General features: G+C 41.1%; 1 protein-coding gene across 2 annotated transcripts; it reads right to left on the bottom strand.

The window, feature by feature from the left end:
- Positions 1-2,587: 2,587 nt before the first annotated feature.
- rac2 (Rac family small GTPase 2) lies at positions 2,588-19,065 on the bottom strand. 2 transcript variants are annotated; one of them, XM_030434258.1, is made up of 7 exons: positions 18,918-19,065; positions 11,161-11,232; positions 9,098-9,215; positions 8,609-8,671; positions 5,695-5,854; positions 3,980-4,113; positions 2,588-3,218 (listed from the first exon to the last, which is right to left on the bottom strand). In XM_030434258.1, exons 1-6 carry the CDS (start codon positions 18,950-18,952, stop codon positions 3,983-3,985), a joined length of 579 nt encoding a protein of 192 aa, XP_030290118.1. In that variant the 5' UTR covers positions 18,953-19,065; the 3' UTR covers positions 2,588-3,218; positions 3,980-3,982. The 2 variants fall into 2 exon arrangements, with proteins under 2 accessions (XP_030290118.1, XP_030290109.1); XM_030434249.1 differs by having other exon boundaries at positions 2,589-3,193.
- Positions 19,066-20,851: the final 1,786 nt, after the last annotated feature.

Genomic DNA, 20,851 nt, shown 5'->3' with positions numbered 1-20,851 from the left:
GTGCAGAATGATACACTGCATCAAGGGGCTTCAGAGTTGAGTGAGCAGCATGCATGTAGATGACATCAGCATAATCTAGAACAGGTAAAAAAGTGACCTGAACAAGTTGTTTTCTACATTTTAAAGTAAAACAAGCTCTGTTACGATAAAAGAATGATAATTTACTCTTTAGTGTTTTAAGGTAGTACAGAAATATGAATTTTGAAAGACAGCTTATCATTTATTCAGATGCCAAGATATTTCTTATTTGAAACCCTTTCAATTATAGAGGATGTGGAGAGACTGACTCTCTTCAGTCATCGTCTATGCGCTGCTGATGAGTGACTCAATAAAGAGTCATTGTGTCAAACTTGACGTTTTGGCCAACTCTCATCTGGATTTTAGTAACACCGAGGTCATGAGTCAGCGTCATCTAATCAGATTACAGATTTAAGCTGCAGAATGTATGTTAACAACCTCAAATTCACCTCATAAAGAAGTATTAATTGTTTCCATCTTCACAGGGCATTGTGTCTTGAAAAAGCTTGAAACAGTCGTCAGGTGAAACTTTTTACATGACTAAATAACATGATTTTGCAAATAACAGAACATATGAAGGCAATGACAATTATCAATTAAACGTAGCCTAGCTGCTAAATGAGAGTTCAATTTAAATCAAATTAGAAGTAACGTTTTAAATGCATCTGTAAATCCAGGTGAGGAATCACATAAACCCAAATCCTGGGGCCACTTTTCCATTCACATGGAGTGCACTAAAATCTCATTGTACATTTTATTGGGGTTGTTCCTTCACCAGTTTACATTACGTCTACATTAATAATGCTAATTTAATCGCTACATTGTGTGGTTTCCAAACTAAAAACAGAGTAAAATAAATATGTTAAGTTGTTGGACCTTATTTGATCTTTTTCACAGAAGATAACTGATATTAATTGCCATCATTAATAATAGTTCCACTATTTCCTGCTAAGACAAGCAACTATTTGCAGTGACAAAGGTTTATAAATCTGAATAATTTAAGAAAGATAAAGACACAAGACTTGCTCTGGTGCACGGCTAAGATTTGGGGTTAGCCCGATTCATTCAGAAAGCAAAACAAATCATTCTGTCCCTTTTCCTCCCATGTGCAGTTTTCGTGACGACCACAAAGGATTTCTGCGCGGTTTGTTGTGAATGTCATGTTGTACGGCCTATTCTTATTCTGTCTCCGTGCACTCTGCGAGCTTTTGTCTGGAGCACTCACCGTTGTTTAAAAAGCTCTCAACGCGACCGCACATTTGAAGGGAAGCGTGCCGCGGTGGAACACATTATTACCTCGTCAAGTGACGAGTGTCCCCATCGATCCTAATCTGAGCTGTCAGGCCCAAGTTCTCTGTAATCATCAAGTCGGGGATAATCTGTTTTGAAAAGGCTGCCTACCTCACCGCCGCAGACCAAACACCTTTTTTCGACTGGCTGCTGTTCGACAAATCTTTAAGACCCTTGAGAGGCTTTAGGGTGAAAAGAAGGACAGATTGATTTAATACACAGACGTGTTTTTCCTCCGAAGCACAGAAAGCAATCCATTCACACCTGCTGTCAGTTTGCAGTTTGTGCACAAAATGAATGAGTGCATTATTTACTTTAAAGGGCATGTCCAACAATTTGACACATCTATGTGTGTTTACCGGTTTTGATGAGTTGTAATGCATGTGTGAAAAAAAAAAAAGTTTGTGGCTCCAGAAGAAGCTGCATGTAATCTGATGAACTGAATCCAGTGATGCCATCCAGTGGCCAAGTTGAATTGTGGGTAATGTGGACACCAGGTTTTGAAAAGCAGATCACTGGTGTCCACTGAACTCCCACTACAAATGAACATGATGGATAGTTTTAAAACAAATGATATGATCAATACAGCAGAACCAGAAATATCGCATTTCTTATTCAAAATGTTCTATTTTCTTTTTCTGTTTTTCCAACACATTTGGTTAAGGTAAAGAAAAAGATTGGTGTCTTTGTTGAAGCAGCTACAATGAACATTTGTTGGTTTTTACTAAAGAGCAGCTTCTTACGTTAGGCTTAAAAATAGTTTTAACTAGAAAATGGCTCAAGAAATGTTTGCTGTGTCTAAGTAAGCATAGATAGAGATAGCTGTATATGCCTGTGAGACAAAATGGCCGACACAAAGCTCGCTCAGTGAGTTACCACACTTAAACAAATCATGAGTGATGTTCCTCACCCGCTGAAGAGAATTATAAAGTCCCCCTTCGATTTTAAACATTAATCAGTTAGCCACCGTTAATCAGAGCAAACAAATAAGTCAGATTGATGTCACCGTCCTGACGTCTCGCCCTCCCGGAAGGCAAAGTGAGACGGATGATGATGCAGCAGATGGAAGAAACGCAGTCGGATCCATCAGCGTTACCTCAGACAGAGCCGCCAACACCGTGACGCTGATTTATTTTGTGTAGATGATGTTGCTGCGTGTCTGAGGCGGCCTGCACAAAACCAGGTTTGATCGCCAACGGCGGCCAAAGTGGAACATCACGCCATTTGTGAAAAAAACCAAAAAAAACCAAAAAAAAACGTTTTCTCCGCAGACATTTAACTCCATCAAATGTTTTTTATTTTAATATCACGACAAATAATACATTTGTTAATTAACCTTTATTCAAACACAACATTGTTCAGCTCCCTGCTCCTACAACATTCCTTATCTGCATGTTTTGTCACAACTCTCAAAAGAAGACATTATGGTGCAACACTATGTTTGTGCTCAGTAACAAATATTATCTGTTAGCCCCAAAAAAAAAGGACAGAGTCTGGTATGCAGGAAATCTGGGACTTCGCTGCTCTTGATCTGACAATTTAAGCTAACAGGATGAATCTATAGTGTGTCAGCCGAGGGGGGGGAAGTCTGTTGCATCCATATTTAGTGATATACATTGTTCAATTTTACAGAGAAATTTCTGCCTGGTCTATAATGCACTTGAATAATCAGTCTCAGAGTATGCTGTACAGAAAAAAAAAAAAAGGTTTGCTAACATTTCATCATAACTGCACAAGCATTACTTTTTTTCTAAACTAGTGGATATCTAGTGGCGGTCGTCTACCACAAACATTCAAACATAACAGAACTTTCAAATCGTCTTCTTTAAACCCGGGGTCATCAGTCGGAATCGCTTTCTCTCGTCGTCCTCGTCCATCAGAGAATCTGAAACGATGAAGCCCACACGGATCTGCGTCAGACGTCATTAACACGCACAGTCACAAGTCATTCCTGCTTCCACATTAAGAACATAATTATAACAATTTGGAAAAAAAAAAATATTTTCCCTGTGACGTGTCTATTAAAATCTCTCTGTACCTTGGCATATTGAAATGCCAGCGGGGTGTTTTCACTTAAGCTATTATTATGGTAATTCTACAACAGACGAGAGCACAAAATTAGCTCCTTACTTTCTGTGGACTCGGTGTTTGTCAGTCGCTAATGTAATCGCCTGAGGAGAGAAGGTTCAGGTTGCCGTCTGTCAGGTTATTGCGGTATCATCAACGCTCACTAAATTATGTGTCTGTCCTGCTCTTGGCAAATTGAAAACCCGACCTGAAGGCTTGGAAACAATTTCCCAACCGTTCGCTATGATTGGAACTTTTCACACGCCATGCAACCATTTGTGAAAAAACTTCCTTCGCTCTTTGCTAGATCAGGCGGCACTCCATACGTTTCTATTTCTTCTGGACTTTTTCTTTACATGTGGATCTCTATGAAATTCTTTTTGCGCTGCTTGCTTCCTGTTTTCCTGCCTTTGAATCGTCCAATTACTGATCAGCCAACTCTTGCCGCGCCGTGCTGTTTGTGATCAAGACTCCTCAAAAGAGCCACAAAAAGAAAACTAATGAGTCTTGGTGACCTCTCCTACTCTCTCCCTCCGAAATTCATTACATCTCTCCGCCACTCTTTTCTTCTCCTCCTCTCGCTCTGTGTTTACTTCAGTCTTACCTTTTACAGCAGTGAGCACGGCTTCTTCTTGACCTTGGTGGGCTGAGGGCAGAGCACGGCCCGGATGGCCTCGTCAAACACGGTCTTCAGACCACGCTGGGTCAAGGCCGAGCACTCCAGGTACTTCACTGCGTCTGCAAGCGAGGAGACACAAAATAACACATCAGAAAAACTACATATAGGAACGAGCAGGAAGTAAACAAGCTGAAATTACATGTCTGAGCTTTAACGCCTCTGGGCGACGACTCGATTCTGATTGGCTGGCGCGCCTCAGTCAATTACCTTTTGATATACAGGGCCGAAAATATGTATTTTAGTGAATGTAGAGAGACGAATAATATTTTGATCCCATCTGAATTGTGCTATGAACTACACATACAGTGTTCGAGACCTTTAAAGATAATTTTTAACTTGGAAAAGTCATAAAACTAGTGAAATATAATTATAAAGACTAAATACACAACAGTCCCATTAGTGACGTTGTCTCGTTGAACAATCACCAATACCTCTAAGTCAAAGAGCTGCTCCTGTACATAGCTTGCTATTGCTGTATGGACAGTTTTATTGGGATATTCACCTTTTGTCATACTTTTTAATGTGCAGGGGAAGTGGCCACGTTAGTGTTGGTGAGCAAGACGATGTAGTTCACTGAGCAGTTTCATGCAAAACTCAATGATAATTTAACAAGAAACAGCAACTTTATTAACTTGAAAAAGTATCTTTTCAATTCCCGAACATCATATGTGCGATTCTTGCCTCAAACTCAAATAGGATTGAAAATGCATTTGTCTCTGCGCTTCGTGTCGCCTCGTGACTTTGTCTAGTTTAAGTAAAATTATCTATTCACTGTTCTAAAATGAGCGTCATTGGCTTCAGCTGGTTGCAGACTCCCCAACGTTTGAACTAATTGGAGCTAGTTAAATGCTAGCTGAATATCTTATATACCCTTATTTCAACCCTCTGAACAACACAGGTTGGCACTTGTAACAAACAAGCTGCAAGAAGCGGCCCACACTCGGGGCTGTGGTAAATTATAAAGTGGGTCACCTAAGTGTGCGCTGGCTAAACTGTCTGTCATAAGGGTAACTCATGAAAAGGTGAGTAAACCCTGTTTGATTTAAAAGAGTTAACTGACTTGTTGTCAAGCTATCCTCCCACATCCAATTCGCTACTCAACTCACTCCCTCAGGCTACAGCCAGCGACCATTACTGTGAACTGTTGATTGATTTGGGGACAGTGACATGGCTGGTTAGCCTGCTTGTCTTGTTGTTTAACATGCTGTGAAATTGTATTTACTGTTTGTCAACCGTACGCAACGTTATTGACTTTGATTCTTGCTAGAATAGCGTTAGCTTTCTGGCTAATGGCAGAGCCAAATGGTTAAATGGGCTGAGCGGGCTAGTTTATCTCCCACTGCTGAGTGAGTCGTATCTGAGGTACGCCCTGTTTAGTGGGGTATTCAACATTTGCATTACATTAGAACCTTGTGGGATCGTAATGACTGTTTCAGCTATTATTGAACTTCTTAGGTGTTGTCAGAGAATGGTACTGCTTGTGAAAAAACATCATATTTAAATCGCAAAACACTTAAAATATTCTTTAATTGTCTTAATGTCTGACATTAGGCATTAACGTATCCAGTGTATGTAAGCTAAACGACTCTTTTTAACCATACTAAGCAGGATATCCCAAAGAACCTCCATCCATCACTCACCGATCTCCTTAGCCAGAGCCAGGCCCTGGGGGTAGGTGATTGGCGCCAGCTTCTTTTCCTTCAGCTTCTCGATGGTTTCCTTCTCGTCCCTCAGATCCAGCTTGGTGCCCACCAGGATGATAGGTGTGGAGGGGCAGTGGTGACGAACCTCGGGGTACCACTGGCAGGGGACAGAGTCAAAAAGCAAATGTGAGTCGTGAACGTTTGTGAATGGGATGAAGGGAGGCGAGGTGAGAAAGCCAGAAGCCAGGAGGTGAAATGGGTGGATGAAGGAGTCGCTCAGGTTTCTTACATTGTCATGAAATACATTTTAAAATGCATATGACATTCTGTGGGGCTGGAGAATAGGATGAAAATGTGGTAAGGTGTTGGCGCTGCATTCACTTCAAAACTTGCAAATTCAGAATATCCTCCTGGCATGAGCAAGGTTTTCATTTTCAGACCTGCTGCCACTCACTTTTCTTCCCCTTCTCTCACACCTTGGCAGCCACTATTTTCCAGTAATTTCCTAATTTCTTTACCTCTCATCTCTATCTCTCTTCTCACCAACCTCCTCCTTTTGCTGTCTCGCTCAACTCTTTTATCCTCTCTTCATCCATTTCCGTTAGTGAGGAAATGAGAGATGCTATCTGCTCAAAGAATCAAATAGGTTCTGTAAGCGCACACAGGTCGGTGAGAGCTGTAGTTTTTTGATTGGCAAATCCAACCGTCTTAGTGGAGTAGTCTGCTCACAAGCCAGCCGATTGACATGTGGGGATTATGGGAATTACCTGATGAATCATACTGCTGCTTCTTTAAGTCAATTCTATTGAAATGTCTTACCGTGCTTAGCTGACATTTTAAACAACTGTGGCTCACAAATTCCTGTATCCTTCTTTCAGAGTTCAGCCTGTAAACTTAAAGTTAAATGTTGGGAAAAAATGAATGCCATGAAACTTACTTTAGAATTGACTCCCTTGGGTCTCCCTTGGCCACTTGCCTTAGATTTTCTTTCGTGAAAACTGACTTGGGATTGTGCTCAATTAGTTTTGAAACTTATGCTGAAAGACCTCAGATTTGACCTGGACTCGTTGTGAATGACTTAAGATTTGCGTTGAACCTGTCTTGAAAGACTTGAGACATGGTTGGGACTCGTCATCAATGACTTAAATTTTCTATTCTTGATCTAAAAGACCTCCGATTTTATTTGGACTGGTGTCAGATTCGACACTGACTTGTCATGAATGATCTGTGTTTGACTTGCCTCAAATGACTTGAGTTTTGAGACAATCAGGACTTGGATTTGACTCTCTGTGGTTGACTTGGGGCTTGCAGTTGACATGTCCCGAATGACCTGGAACCATCTTTAACGAGTTGAGTGTTGGGACTTGCTCTGAACTACGTGATTTGGCGGTGACTTGTGTCAAGTCTTGCACCTCGAATTTGACTAAGCTGAGTCACACTGGTCTCGGACCTGTTTCTGTTGACTTATCCCAAATAACTCTAGACTTGACTTGGACCACACCTCTGACACTGCAGTAAACTCACTCATGTATTTCACTGTTGGCCACTGAGAAGCTACACCGCACCAGTCAGCAGTGATCACGAGGTTATCTGTGAGATCTCATTTCAGTCTAATTCCATAACATGGCTGTTAACCCCTCCGCCAGTCTCAAAGACCTGTCTCTCCAGTTGATCGTGAGATTTGTAATGTAGCACAGAATGAATGTTATCTGACTGGTGATGGATGGACATTGACTGAACAGGATGCTGGTCAATCTATAATCCGCTGTGTCATTAGGCTTTGATTTGCTTGACATTTAGCTGCTCAGGTGCCTTGTTGTCACTTGTTGTCAACCTTTACATGGAAGAAAAATAGTCGTTCTAAAAACTGATGGAGGAGGAAATGAATGTGAAGCTACAGTTAATATGTAAGAATGATCACAAAACATCCGTCTGGTTAAGCAAACAGTGCCAGTCATACGGGATCTTAAGAGATATTTGGTCATTCTTGTACTTTTGGCTGAACACAAATCTGTTAGCATCAAATTATAACTCTTTCCGCTGATGAAAATTCACTTTATAGAAATCAAATTTTGCCATTAGCAGGTCTTCCACTTTATTTTCCCTCCATACCAACAGATCTATTGGGAAACCACTTATGGCACCACTCCAGTCCCTTGTCACTGTGGTGACTCACATGGGATTCAAAATGAAATGAAAAGACGAATCGTACTAAAACGAATCTAATCAATATCCCTGCTGTTATTTCCTTGATTCTGATGTTTTGATGCTCTTGTAGGACGCTCACGGGTCGAAGAGCAGCGAGTGGTTTTGGCGCGAGGTCACATATAGAAAGGCTCTCACAGAGTAGCTCTGCTTTTGTTGCGCCACTCGTCCCGGTAAATGGAAAATGCATGCAACAAAACTTAGGAAGCCCTTGAGATGAGTGCGCTCTACATGAAAGGTTTTCATCACACAATGCTTCCTGGTGCTCTTTTCAACGTGTTGAAATTGAAGGACTGAATAATTTATCCCTCCTGACCCTGAATAGAAAACGAGCACGAATGGAATATGAATGAAGGAATTGAGTGACGGATGTGAAATCTAAATATATAGAGCTGATACAATTAGTTCGTTGATTGATTGGTCCTTGACATAAATTTGGTCGAGGCAAAAACACGAGAGCTTGCTTGCTTTTAAGCTTCGCCAATGAAGCTCAAAACCGAAAAAAAGGATGTGCTGATTTTCTTTTTGTGTCAGCAAACAAAGTGTAGTAGAAGAAGCTGCGACTAAATCATTGTTTGCGTCTGTTATTATACAATATAACCGCTTAATAAGCTAAGGATAGATATATTTATGAAAGTGGAACTGATAACTTATGTTACATTTATAAATGTTCCAGCTGATCATGTTCCACAGAGACTGGACTCACCTTGGCTCTGACGTTCTCATAGGACGCTGGGCTCACCAGGGAGAAACAGATCAGGAAAACATCCTGGATGGATGGTGAGTGAGATGAGAGAAGGTGGATTAGACAGATTTGACCACACTGGGACAATATGATGTATCTAATTGCAATGGGAGTTAATCCCCTTTTCTCCTGTCGAGCAGCTCGCTTTAACAAATGACTAATACTTGATTCAAAAACATTGGGCACTGTGTACCATACTCCTGTCTAATAATAGTCAGGTGGCTTTCACACATGGGGCAACTTCCTCAGCGACACCTCCTGTCTTTGTCCTTCCTCTTGTGCCTTTTAATTTAACGAGCTCCGTCAGGCTGCGGTGTCGTGTATGGATCTGGCAGTTGCAATCTCAACTCTCCCGGGTTTCACCGCAGGAGATAAAGTGGATTTTATCTTTTCTAATGAACTCTGTGTGTGTGTGTGTGTGTGTGTGTGTGTGAGTCAGATTATATCTACCGTCTGTGGGTAGGACAGTGGGCGGAGCCTGTCGTAGTCTTCCTGTCCAGCTGTATCCCAGAGGCCCAGGTTGACCGGCTTGCTGTCCACCATCACATTAGCTGAGTAGTTGTCAAATCTGTGGGGAGCGTGAGGGGGGAGTAGTCAGTGGTCAATCAAGTACTTCCTCAGGCCAGTCTTTCATTTTATATAATTGATTTAATTGATTAAATAATCATTAATCAGTTTGATTTTATGGAAACTAGTGGTCCTCAGGCTTTTTGAGTCACGTGTTCATGACAATAGGTAATTATATGTTATATGACCAGTCTGAAGGATTTAATTGTATTATTTTCTTTCTTCAACCATCTGGCGGCACCTAGAAATTAACTTGCAGCTCCCCTGGGGGACTTGACCCCTAGGTTGAGCACCAATGACCTGAGGTCTCATAATTAGACATAAATTCTATGAGAACTGAATAGAGAAGCAGAAAGAACGTTAATTATTGCATATTTTACAGAGTTTGGAATAACCTGTAATAAGGCTTTAATAATGATATGAACATGTGTGTTTATATAACTCTGAAAAGTGCTTTGCAGTCAGTAAACGTTGTTTAACGCAGCAAAAAGCTCATTAAATCTAAATTGATTGACTCTTGTGCAGTTAATGAGCAGAGAACTGGTCTTCAGGCTGGAACGATTCAAGGCTTTTTTATTCCCCTGTTGTGTGAAGTGATGTAAGTATTTTTACTCCACCGCAGTTCAGAGGCAGATGCTCTAATCTTTACCCCGCTACATTTATCTGAAATTCGTAGTTATTAATAATGTTACAGATACTGATTTAACAACATGATCTGTGAACATGATTTGTGAACACTGATATAATGCAACTGAGTACATTTACTCAAATACTATGCTTCAGTACAATTTTATGGTACTTTACGTGATTATTTCCATTTTCTGTGTCTGTATATTCTATACTTTCAACTATAGTTCAGTTACTAGTTAGTTACTTTGCAGTCGACCCATAGTATACAGTATATACCCATGTCAATATATGTATAATTCATTTTTACTTGTATTTTTGATATTACTTTTTTCTTTTTTGATTCTTCAAGCATATAATATGAGCAAGCGACTAACCAGTCTAATGTCTCAGGTTGTAGTACTGAAGCAGCGCTGCCCCCATGTGGGCACATAGAGACACTACAGTCTCCTCCATGTACACTTGTTGCTTAAAAAACACACAGACTTTTCTAACTGGGATCATTTTATTAATACTTTTCAGTTTTCTCTGATGCAATTATTGACACACTCAATTCTGTTGAATCAACATCCTGCTTTCTTTTTTATGTGTTTACTTCTATCTGCGCCATCTAACCTCTGAAGTTAGCCAATAATAACAATAAGTACATTTTTCTCTGTGACCTTTCCTTAAACTTGTTTTAGACTAAAGGGAACATCTAAATTATCTCTCATATAGAAAATTGATGCTGGCGACTTCCACTTTTTTAAGATAGCTCATCTGTTGTTAGTCTCAATTATTACACAGTCATTACCTGATTTAATTACCTTTTAGCTTAAATATGTTTCAGTGTTTTGAAAGGAGTCGTGTTAATCAGGTTAATATTTTTTTTAACGGCATGTTGGCTAGTGGAGGAAACCTTAAACCCATGCCTTGCTCACAAGCACTGCATTGATTGTTGACCTGAGGAACAATTTCATCAAAGGCTCTATTTAGTTCTCTGCTAGGAAGTTTTAATAGGAAGTGTGTTTTCATAACATGGAGGCTGCTGCCCGCCTGAACCTGTCAGCGTTAACACCGTCAGATATCTGCAGCTGTACTGTCATGTGCGTATCGGCCATATTTGACTGTTGCAATGTTTGTGTGTATGCGTGCACACAAATACATAGTCTAATTATTGAGAGAGAGCGAGAGCGAGAGAGAGAGAGAGAGAGAGAGAGAGAGAGAGAGAGAGAGAGTGTGTGTGTGTGTGTGTGTGTGTGTGTGTGTGTGTGTGTGTGTGTGTGTGTGTGTGTGTGTGTGTGTGTGTGTGTGTGTGTGTGTGTGTGTGTCGTACTCACACAGTAGGAATGTACTCCCCGGGGAAGGCATTGGTTGTGTAGCTGATGAGAAGACATGTTTTTCCCACAGCTCTGTATCACACAAGTAAAGACACATTCAGTGAGACATTAACAACACCCAAAAACAATGTTTCAGGCTATAAGAACAGAGGCGAGTGGAGGTGGGCGGGGCTTCGACAGGAGAGACATTAGCTTCAGTTCCAGAGGTGGAATGTAACAGATTACATTCACTCAAGTGATGTTAACTTGAGTTTTTTAATATCTTATGCCACTTTATATACTCTACTCCATGACATTTTGGAGGAGAATATTATTATGCTTTGACTCTAAGTTTGGACGTCTTCAGCCTGGTTTGTGGCGACAAAACTGGGTGTTTTTGTTGAACAAGACCTTGTGAAAATATCCACTGTGTTTGTGGCAACAAAAAAGGATTTCTGATGGTCAGTCGTGACATTTCCAGCCATGTTTGTGCTGAACAAAACAGGTATTTTAGGTCCAAAACATGATCTTTTCCTAACCCCAACCAGGTGATTAATGCCTAAAATAACCAGAGCATAATCACAGTGTCATAAACCAAAAAACACATAAAGCTGCAACATAAATGTTAAGTTTCAACTTTTCAGTAGTTTTGCAAAAACATATATTTACTCTGGCAATAGTTGTTGCATAAAGAGTAACTTAACATTTGGTGCTTTTTCTTTGTGCATTGCATTGACGAGCACCTGTCAGCACATGTTAAAAATAATCTTGAAATGAGTGTTTAATTCAGTGTAAACTCAATTCCTGGTTAGACTTTGTCTCTATGATGGCGTTAAGACACAGAAAAGAAGGACGTGAGCTTCGTGCAGTCATCACACACACAGTTGGACAAGTTTCATTCTATACAGCGTTAGTTTTGATATCACATTTTATAAACTGAGACGAAGAGGCGCAGTGAGCAGCTTGTCTCAACATCCACTGTGATGAAACCTCACGGCTGCATGCAGGAGATGATGGAACATGTATCAGCTGGCCCTGTTCTTATTTTGTTCCAGAGCTTTGCTGTCAGTATTTCAACAACGCACTCCGCAGCCCGTGAACTGTTTTCACCGAGGCACTGATACACGCAGCAGATAACATTCTGGATGAATCTGATTGGTTGGAAGTTATGAAGAGCTGCTTCAGTCGTGTTTTGTTAGTCGACCTGACGTCACAAAGCTCGGAGCGAGCCCGTCGTGAAACCAGGTGATCGCGGCCCAGATGTCTAACCTGTGGTTTGCCCTCAAGGGTTAGATTTAGGCTTAGAGGGAACGGCTTCTCTGTGTCTGCTATGATCTTACAGTTTCAGATAAAGCTCCCTCTTAAGCTCACATAATGTGCTGTAAGCAGACACGCCCTAGCAAATCCAGCTCATCGCCCACCATCACAATCACCACTTCACCAGCAGCGCCCTTTAACGAAAGTAAGAACAACACTGCATATATCATGAGAGATTTCTGTTTCGTTTCCGTGCTGTTTGAAGTGGGTTTGTCGGAAAGACCATGTCCAATATTCCCACCAATCAGAAGACCATTCATGGGTTATATTCCTCTGGTTGCCAGGAGACAACACTGTCAATCAGATCTGACTGAACGAGGTCAATGCAGCCCTGATAAAGCAAATTTGTTTGGGCAAGTTTTCTCTCACTTCACACATAATTGTTTCTTACTTGCTAACAAATATCTGGTTTTAAAGACAAATTACATCTAATTTAAATGTGATATTTAATATTAACTCTTGAAATATATCTTAGGTCACAGTCCATCACTAGCTCTTTCTACAGCTGTCAACTGTATCTCACAGTCTTCAGCAGCAGGGAGTTTGCTGTGCTGTTATTTTAACAGGAAGTTGTTAACGCGATGTGTGTCCCTGTCGATGAATCGTCCTTGATTGTCCTACATAGATGGGGACACTGAAATGTGGCTCCAGATTGGGCTATTTTTTCAAACAAATGCCAAAGATTTGAAACCAAGTTCTTGTGTGCTTCTATACAGTCGCATATAGACGCTTATGATAGGTAGTCTGCTCAGCATCACAGCTATTATTGTTGCATGACTCAGACATCATTATGCGTGTGCATAGAGAAATGAGGCAGAAGGGGTTTTCCACTGTTAAAGCGCTTCTTTAATTTCACATATCAGGTCAGAAAAGGCGTAAATGAACAGCCTAAATAATAGATATAGCTTAACGGTCAACTGTCAGAGGGTTGATTTGTGAGCCTTTCAAATACTGACATTTTGGGATTGTATGTCGGGTCGGTCGGCATCCCAAAGCATCAATATTTGATGAGTTGGGAATGTGACTCAATAATTGAATTCCTTTCTTACAAAGGTGGCTTTAAACGACCATTGTTTATAACACACATCGTTTAATCAGTGGTACAGGAAATCTGCTGTACACATAAACAGCTGAATTTAGCAGCAGTGTGGGAAAATGTTCCAAAAATGTACTGAGGCGATGATAGAATACCATCAGACGGATGATTTGGAAATACACTCTTATGTGGTGTAAGACATTCAGAAATTGACAAAAACATAAATAAAATACTAATTAAAAAAGGAGATAATTCAAAATTCACGCTATGTGTCTATGTGTTTCTGGGCCCAGCAACAATAAAATGGTGTAAAGATTGTCGAGTATGTTGGAGGTTGGGAATTCACCTGCTTTGTTTAAGTGTTCATTCACTCGTATAACCAACACACTAAAAATGATCTTTTCTGGCATTTAACCACGCAGATAGTTTCAGTTTTATTTTCCAGGCTTCACAATCATGGGAAAAATACCACTGACACTGACGACTTCTGCTTCCACTTCTGGACACTGGAGGAGGTAGAAAAGTAATGCGACAGCTGAGTTTTCCGAAAAGGATTTTCAAAGTAAAACACAGAAGAGGAATATCTTGTTGTGATTTGGCTGCATCCAAAGCTAGTCCTTGATGCATCTGTACATTTATTCTAACACTATTTGATTTATGAGTAAAAATGCATTAAGTCAAACACATGGTTTTTCACTTCTGGCATCATGGGAGTTATTGTCATTACTGTTAAATACGTACTCTACTCTCTACTGGAAGTTCTATCAACATGCACCCAAATGACTAACATTGTCCTGAATGAACTCGTGGACTTCTCTGGGTTTGAACATTGTTGGAAACATTGCGGATAATGCACAATGTATAAGTACACAACTCAACTGTCCACTTCACTTGCAATTAAGTTTACTGACAACAATGTTCTGGTACTTAGACCTTCATCAGGTTATCTTGGGATAAAGATAGGATTGGGGTTAAGGTCAGGGCTAACCAAGTCCTAATTTTTGTAAGTTTTGTAACACGATCCTAAGTTGATTTTAGGAACGTCAAAAATCTTGATTTACAGAGAAGCTGTGGGGGGCTGAGGGAGTGATCCAGCCATATTGTGTCGTGGTAGTTGCAGAAGTATCAACTAGTCTGACTAGTCGAGTCAGCTGAGGATATGTTGGACTGTAAACTAAAATTGCCTGCATGGTTAAATACCACTAGAGAAGATAAGACTCACTCTAATTCTAATATCTTCTGAAAAAATAAAAGAAGCTGAGCAGGGTTAAACATGATCAAACATCCTATAAGTTGGCATTTTAAAAGAGGCCAGCTCATGAACCAGATGACTCAGTCGTGGTAAGAGCAGCCCAGCTGTCAACTAAGAAAAGCTGTGTGTGTGTGTGTGTGTGTGTGTGTGTGTGTGTGAGTTCCTCTATCTTTGTGAGGACCAGTGTGAGTTGTAGATGTTGAGTTTAACGACATGCTGTCAGGGTATCACAGGACTTTAGAGGACTCAGACTCGGTTCTTACGGTGAAGAATAAGGTTTTAGGTGAAATGTTACCGGCTGGGGTTTCTGGCATGTAACTGTGATGGCCGAGGTTAGAATTATGAGTGTGTTATGTCACTGAAGGCTCTCAGAAGTATAGAAATACTAGCTGGTGTGTGCTGTGTGGTTGCGCGTGAGTCAAATAGGAACTGGTCTGTTTCAGTAGCATCAGTTAGCGCTCGAAAAACAGGAACCAGCCAAAGTCAGCTATCAAGAAAGCTTCAACCTCTGATCTCGCTCTGCGTCTTTCTACTTAATCTGGGTTTCCATCAACTGGTCCGTCCCCTGCAGACACATCCTACATGATCTGCTTCTAGCTTGGCAAACTCTTCAAAGCAGATCAACTCTCTCTCTGTCTTTCTGCTATTCACTCTCATCTTTTTTCCAACTTTCTAACTTTTATTTCCTCCACTTAATCTTTTTTTCTCTCTCTTTGTTAGTCTGTTGGTTGGAATCTCTCAATAATTACAGCAACATACTTTTTTTCTCATTTCTTCCCTCTATGTCTGACACACTCGTGTTGCCCTCTACTTGGTTCAGTCCAAAAAGCGCACGCCACTGTAAATTATCACATGGCTTCGAGGCAAAAAAGGGTGTTAGCTCTACAAGTCGGTTTAGTTTTCTAACCTCAAATATAAAGTGTTTCAAGCCTGCTCACACCAGAAAGTGGAACATGTGTCAACAGGCTTGGCGATGTGGTAACTACCTGCAGGGCCGGTTGGTAAATTGCTATAGCTGCTAACAAGCTAACAAGTCTGGAACATACTAGTCAGTCATAGTAGCTCCCAAAACATCTTTCTATTTTCACTGTGCTGACGTAAGTTTACGTCAAAAACAATTTTCAAATCATTTTCTATATTTTCTGGAGCGGTTTATACTCCAAGCAAAGGTTGTTTAAATCATAATAGTCTATTGCTCCTAGCTTGCTCCAACTCTTTATTAAATCTCTCTGATATAGACAATGTGTGAAATATCAAAACCCAAGACATTTTTCAACCAACAGGCTGCTTGTTGTTAAAGGCTCCCTGTGGAGTTTTAGACCCTGGTGTAACTCGAGGGTCCCCGTTTTGTTCATCTCGTGCATATTCGTGAGGACGAGACATCAAAGCCAATTGTACATTGTGGCTAAACCATTTTATTACAACATCATGTGATGTACTGGGGCCCAAACAGATTATTATTATTTTTTTAACCTCATAAGCTTACATTGTGTTAGAAACAGGTGTAAGACGCTGGATTCAATGTTTTGAGCGTCGCAACCCTGCGACGACACTTTTCAAAATCAGAATGTGATCAGTTTTGATTGATAACTTTTGGAAGGTGTAGAGGAGCCGCACCATTTCACTGTTTTGATACCATTCAAATCAGCCAAACCAGAAGATAGCTGCTCAGTCAGCGAAAGTCTTTTAGCGCGCATGCCCTACGGGCCCAACAATGCGGCATCTATACGGACGACCCAGGAAGTCAAACTCTTTATTGCTTCATGGGCCAGTGAGCAGCTGTCTTATGACTGAACGGGCCTGTCCAGATTTCTTCTTATCAGATCCATGTTGCGGATGCACTCGTCCAGGCACATATGCAGATGGTGAAGTACACAATCCTAGCGCTGCTGTCACACCATTTAAACTAATCCACTGATCAATTGGTGGCAGTACAACACCCCAAAGATGTGCTGAAATATGAGCGCAAAGCCAGAGAAGAAGAAGACAGAAAGTAAGTAAACAGACATAAAGAATGCAGGATTTAAAATGCTCAATAGATTAACTAATTGCCCCTTTTACATTTGCTCAACCTCAAAGATATTTTACCACTTAACGTAAACATAACCTACAAGAAAACGTCATACTGCCCCTTTAAGAGGTGTTTAATGCTGTTAAATTGTACATTAAGGATGGAGATTTATGTATTTTCTGAATTTCCATTGAACTAAACTGCTGATGAACCCAACAAGCCATCCATCCATCATCCATCCATCCAACAAGCCGCACCATAACACAGCCGTATATCATCAGCCTGTGAGCCTGTATGTACACAGCAGATCGCTGAGAGATGGCCGACTTCCCTACAACGTGAGTCCCACTTCCTCTTCTCTCCCCGTTACTGGAAGCTTTAAAACACATTTTTGACATCTCAGTTTAGTCCCATAAATAGACAAACAAGCACGTGTTCACAAATCACACAGACGCTGCAGCAGCTGCGATTTTTTTTTTTTTTTAAAGACATCCTCCACGAAGGGTCCACCTGAGCAGGGTTTTATTTTTCATGTGAAACCGTCCACAAACTGCTGCTACGAACAGCAAAGGTCGTTTGCACGGTTTGCAGCTTGATGCCACGGTTAGCCTCAACTGGAGTCAAACGAAAAAAATGGTGGGAAAAAAAAAACCCAGTCGTGGTAGAAATTACTCACGCTACCACCTGCTTCAACGGCTTCTCGTCGCTCATGAGATCAACACGGCAAAACTTTCTAGATGTGCCGTTTGGACAATCTGTGGCGCTCAGTTCCAACATTTAAACAGGAGTATGCCACATTAATGTCAACCAGATGTCCACAGGTGTCCGAGCTGTCACCAGTTCTGTTCGTTGTCTGTTCTTGCTTAGTGCAATGTGGGTCAAGTTCTGGACCGAAATGAGGCCAGCGTGCGACATGGTGACATAGTTTGTTGTCAGGAGGTCGAGGATGATGGCAGCACTGCTGACGAGGCGGCTCAGACACTTCAGGAGCAGTGTTTTCTGTGGGCTATTTAAGACTTTTTACATGCACAAGAATCAAGAACAAACACTGACAGTATAATAGGTGTCTTATACAGTCCCACTTGTTCTCGACCCAGTCTTCCACCTCGACAATCTGACACTTTTGCTCCAGGCGGAGATGAAATACAGTCTCACATTTAAGTGTTTTCACCTCAAAATCATAGCTGAACGTCGACACCGTCCCATCACAGACGCTGTTTGACTCTAACTGCAGTGTGCTGAAGTAAAACCCAAACAAACCCTCTCAAGTATTCTCAGACTTCAGTCTCCATGCTTCTCCACTCTGCAATTTCAAATCACAGTGTCACATTCAAACCACTCACACCAGGAAGCTCGACACACAAGGAAATGGAGCTGCAGTGGCCGTGTGCTACCTGTTAATGCTGAACTTTCTCCAACTGTTTACTGATCTCTATGCCGCAACAACTACAGAACTTCCGCTTCACAGTTTCCTCCATCATGACAACCGGCCCCCGTTGCCCCACCTTCAAGATCAAGAAGCGCGTAGAAAGTTAGTTTTTCTGATGTGGTGGATGACACATTGTCCAAACTTGTTCTGAGAGAGTGCAACTGAGCCTTGAGACAGGTTTTCTAATAGGGATGACTGTAAGAAATGCTCAACTTTAACAAAAAAAACAGCTCTCATGTGTCTTCTCGTTCTTATCTCGTCTGTTTTTTTCCTTCTCTGTGTCTTACGAGCAGCTCCTCTGGACATTTTTTCAAATGTTCATCTCCAGTAAAGGAGTCCGCGCTCTCAGCTCTCAGCTCGTAGCTCGCAGCATAGCGGCATTTCCCTGCATGTCGTGGCCTGCACCCCTCCGGCACCCTCACTCTGAATCAGCGCTGTCAAACACACGCCTAGAGATTCACACTTCACACTGGACCGACTGCGTTTCTTCAACAACTTTAAGAGCACAGTTACCTGAAGTTTTATTTAACCGGCGTACAACACAAACACTAGTACAAACTGTTACTTTTCGGGCCATGTGAAAATCATTTCTGTCATGTAACCTTGAATTATGAGGCCCGAGCCCAACCGTCCCCATCACACACCAGCTGAGTTTAAAAGGTCTCGATTCGACACCTGAAGGCCGAAGCTTTAAGTTATGACAGTGAAGGTAAAGTAAAAAATAATGGCGTACCCATCTCCCACGACCACACATTTGATAGCCTGCATCCTGTTCCGCTCTGCTTCGTCTGTGCTCTTCACTCTGACAGAAACAGACTCAGAGAGGAAGGTTCAGCTCAGCATGCAACTACAGGAAATTGTTACACACCTCCCTCGCTCCCCTCCCTTCACCGACTCGTTTTTTTTTCTTTCTCTGTCTCTCTTCCTTCATTTTTGCACCGTTCTCTCTCTCTCTTCTTCCGGTTTTGTTGTGTTTCTTTCTTTTTTTCTTCTTCTAAACAGCAGAACTTGTGCAAGCAGTAAACACAAAAAAAATGGTACCAAATACTGTATAAATGTGATGAAAGATGTGGAAGAAGACGCCGTTACGACAGATGAGGGCTGTAAAAAAAAAGAAAAGGGGGAAGATGCAGTGACAAATAACAGCGGGCTTTATTTAAAACTTCCTCTTTTGTTGGCTTGCTGATTTGCAGTCATGCATACACACACGCACTGACATAGGAATAGGACGACACACACACACACACACACACACACACACACACACAGACATCTGAAACTTAAATTTAGTTAGAGTTTAAGTTTCATTTGTAAAATGATAAAACGCTAAAATATAAAACAGTAGAAATAGTCATAACAGTTCTTCATATACAGGAAAAAGACATGCACACATCAAAACACAGTGTGGATGCATACACACAAACACACACACACACGCACACACACACACACACACACACACACACACAGGGTTAGAGTGTGTGTGTTCTGGAGCCATTAGGGGGAGTGGCTTAAAAAATCACAAAAAACATCCGAAAGTGAGGAGAAAGACAAAAGAAAAAATGAATAATTAAATTTAATATGGTGAATTAAAAAATACAATATGGAGAGAAATAAAGGAACAAGGACATAAGCGGAAGAGGGAAGGAGAGTCTCGACCATTCATACACAGTTTAAATTCAGTTTTTGTGGGTTAAGTTTGATGTTAATGTATAAAATGTAAATATATGGAGAACCATTCACAGCAGTGCACAAGCACACCTCCACACACTCATGATCGCACACCAGAGACAACAGTACCTGTGATGTTCCACTAGATGGCACCTCTGCTTCATTTTTTTTTATCCTGGACCATCACTCTGAACATGTACAGCAGGACGCGGCCTCATTCAGCCATTAGACATACTCACGTTTGTCTTCTACATGTTTGAAAAGAGGGAAAATGTGATTTAATTTTGAGACCAACAGCTGATTAATATGTCACATCGATATAAACTCTTAAAACATCCTCAGTTAATCCAGTTATGACTCAACACTGTGCATACTGTTTCCTTCCTAAATCCTTTTTTTGTTATGAAACTTGCATTTAATGTCCAAAATCCTTTTGTGACATTACAAGCATTCGGTTTTATTGACGTTGTCTATATGTTGTCCTAGTTCAGCAGATGTTACGCGTCATTTTTTGCTAACCAACAGCAGTTTACTGACAGATACTGGTCAGGATGCTGTGTGCAAAACCACTCCGTTAACCACTGTGACTTCTGCTCTAAATTAAACTGTCAAGTCAACCTGACTTAGTGCACCACAGCGAGCTGAGAGGGAAGATGAGCTTTTCTTCAAAGTAAAAGGGTCTAACCTGCAGTTGGAAGAGGATAAATTGGAGCTAATTCAATTACCACTTACAATTAGCAGGAACAAAAGCCTTAATGAGCATCAGTGTGACACTTATCTGATGTTCGTGCCTTTCAAAAGTCACTTCCCTCCTTCCCTGAGTGTGTTTTGCAACTAGGTTTCATTGTTCAACTAAATTTCAAAACACCCTCTGTCACTTTCTCGATGCAATGACGGACTTGCTACCGGTGGTGAAATCTGGGGTCTACAATGTGTCATGTTCAAGCTACTAAAGCACATTTCATGGTAGAACGCTGCCTTGGCTGCTCTAGACGT

The sequence above is a fragment of the Sparus aurata genome, chromosome 1 (genome assembly GCF_900880675.1).
Source record: "Sparus aurata chromosome 1, fSpaAur1.1, whole genome shotgun sequence".
Classification (NCBI taxonomy): domain Eukaryota; kingdom Metazoa; phylum Chordata; class Actinopteri; order Spariformes; family Sparidae; genus Sparus; species Sparus aurata.
The sequence above is the reverse complement of the archived record's forward strand: the minus strand, read 5'-3'. Positions and strand labels throughout refer to the sequence as shown.

Excerpts from the sequence above, each read along its gene's own strand:
- rac2 (XM_030434258.1), bottom strand. The coding sequence starts at position 18,952 with ATGCAGGCTATCAAATGTGTGGTCGTGGGAGATGG. Across the intron at positions 9,216-11,160 it reads GGGGAGTACATTCCTACTGT|ATTTGACAACTACTCAGCTA; the intron begins GTGAGTACGACA and ends CGCTCCCCACAG. Across the intron at positions 8,672-9,097 it reads CACTGTCCTACCCACAGACG|GATGTTTTCCTGATCTGTTT; the intron begins GTAGATATAATC and ends CCATCCATCCAG.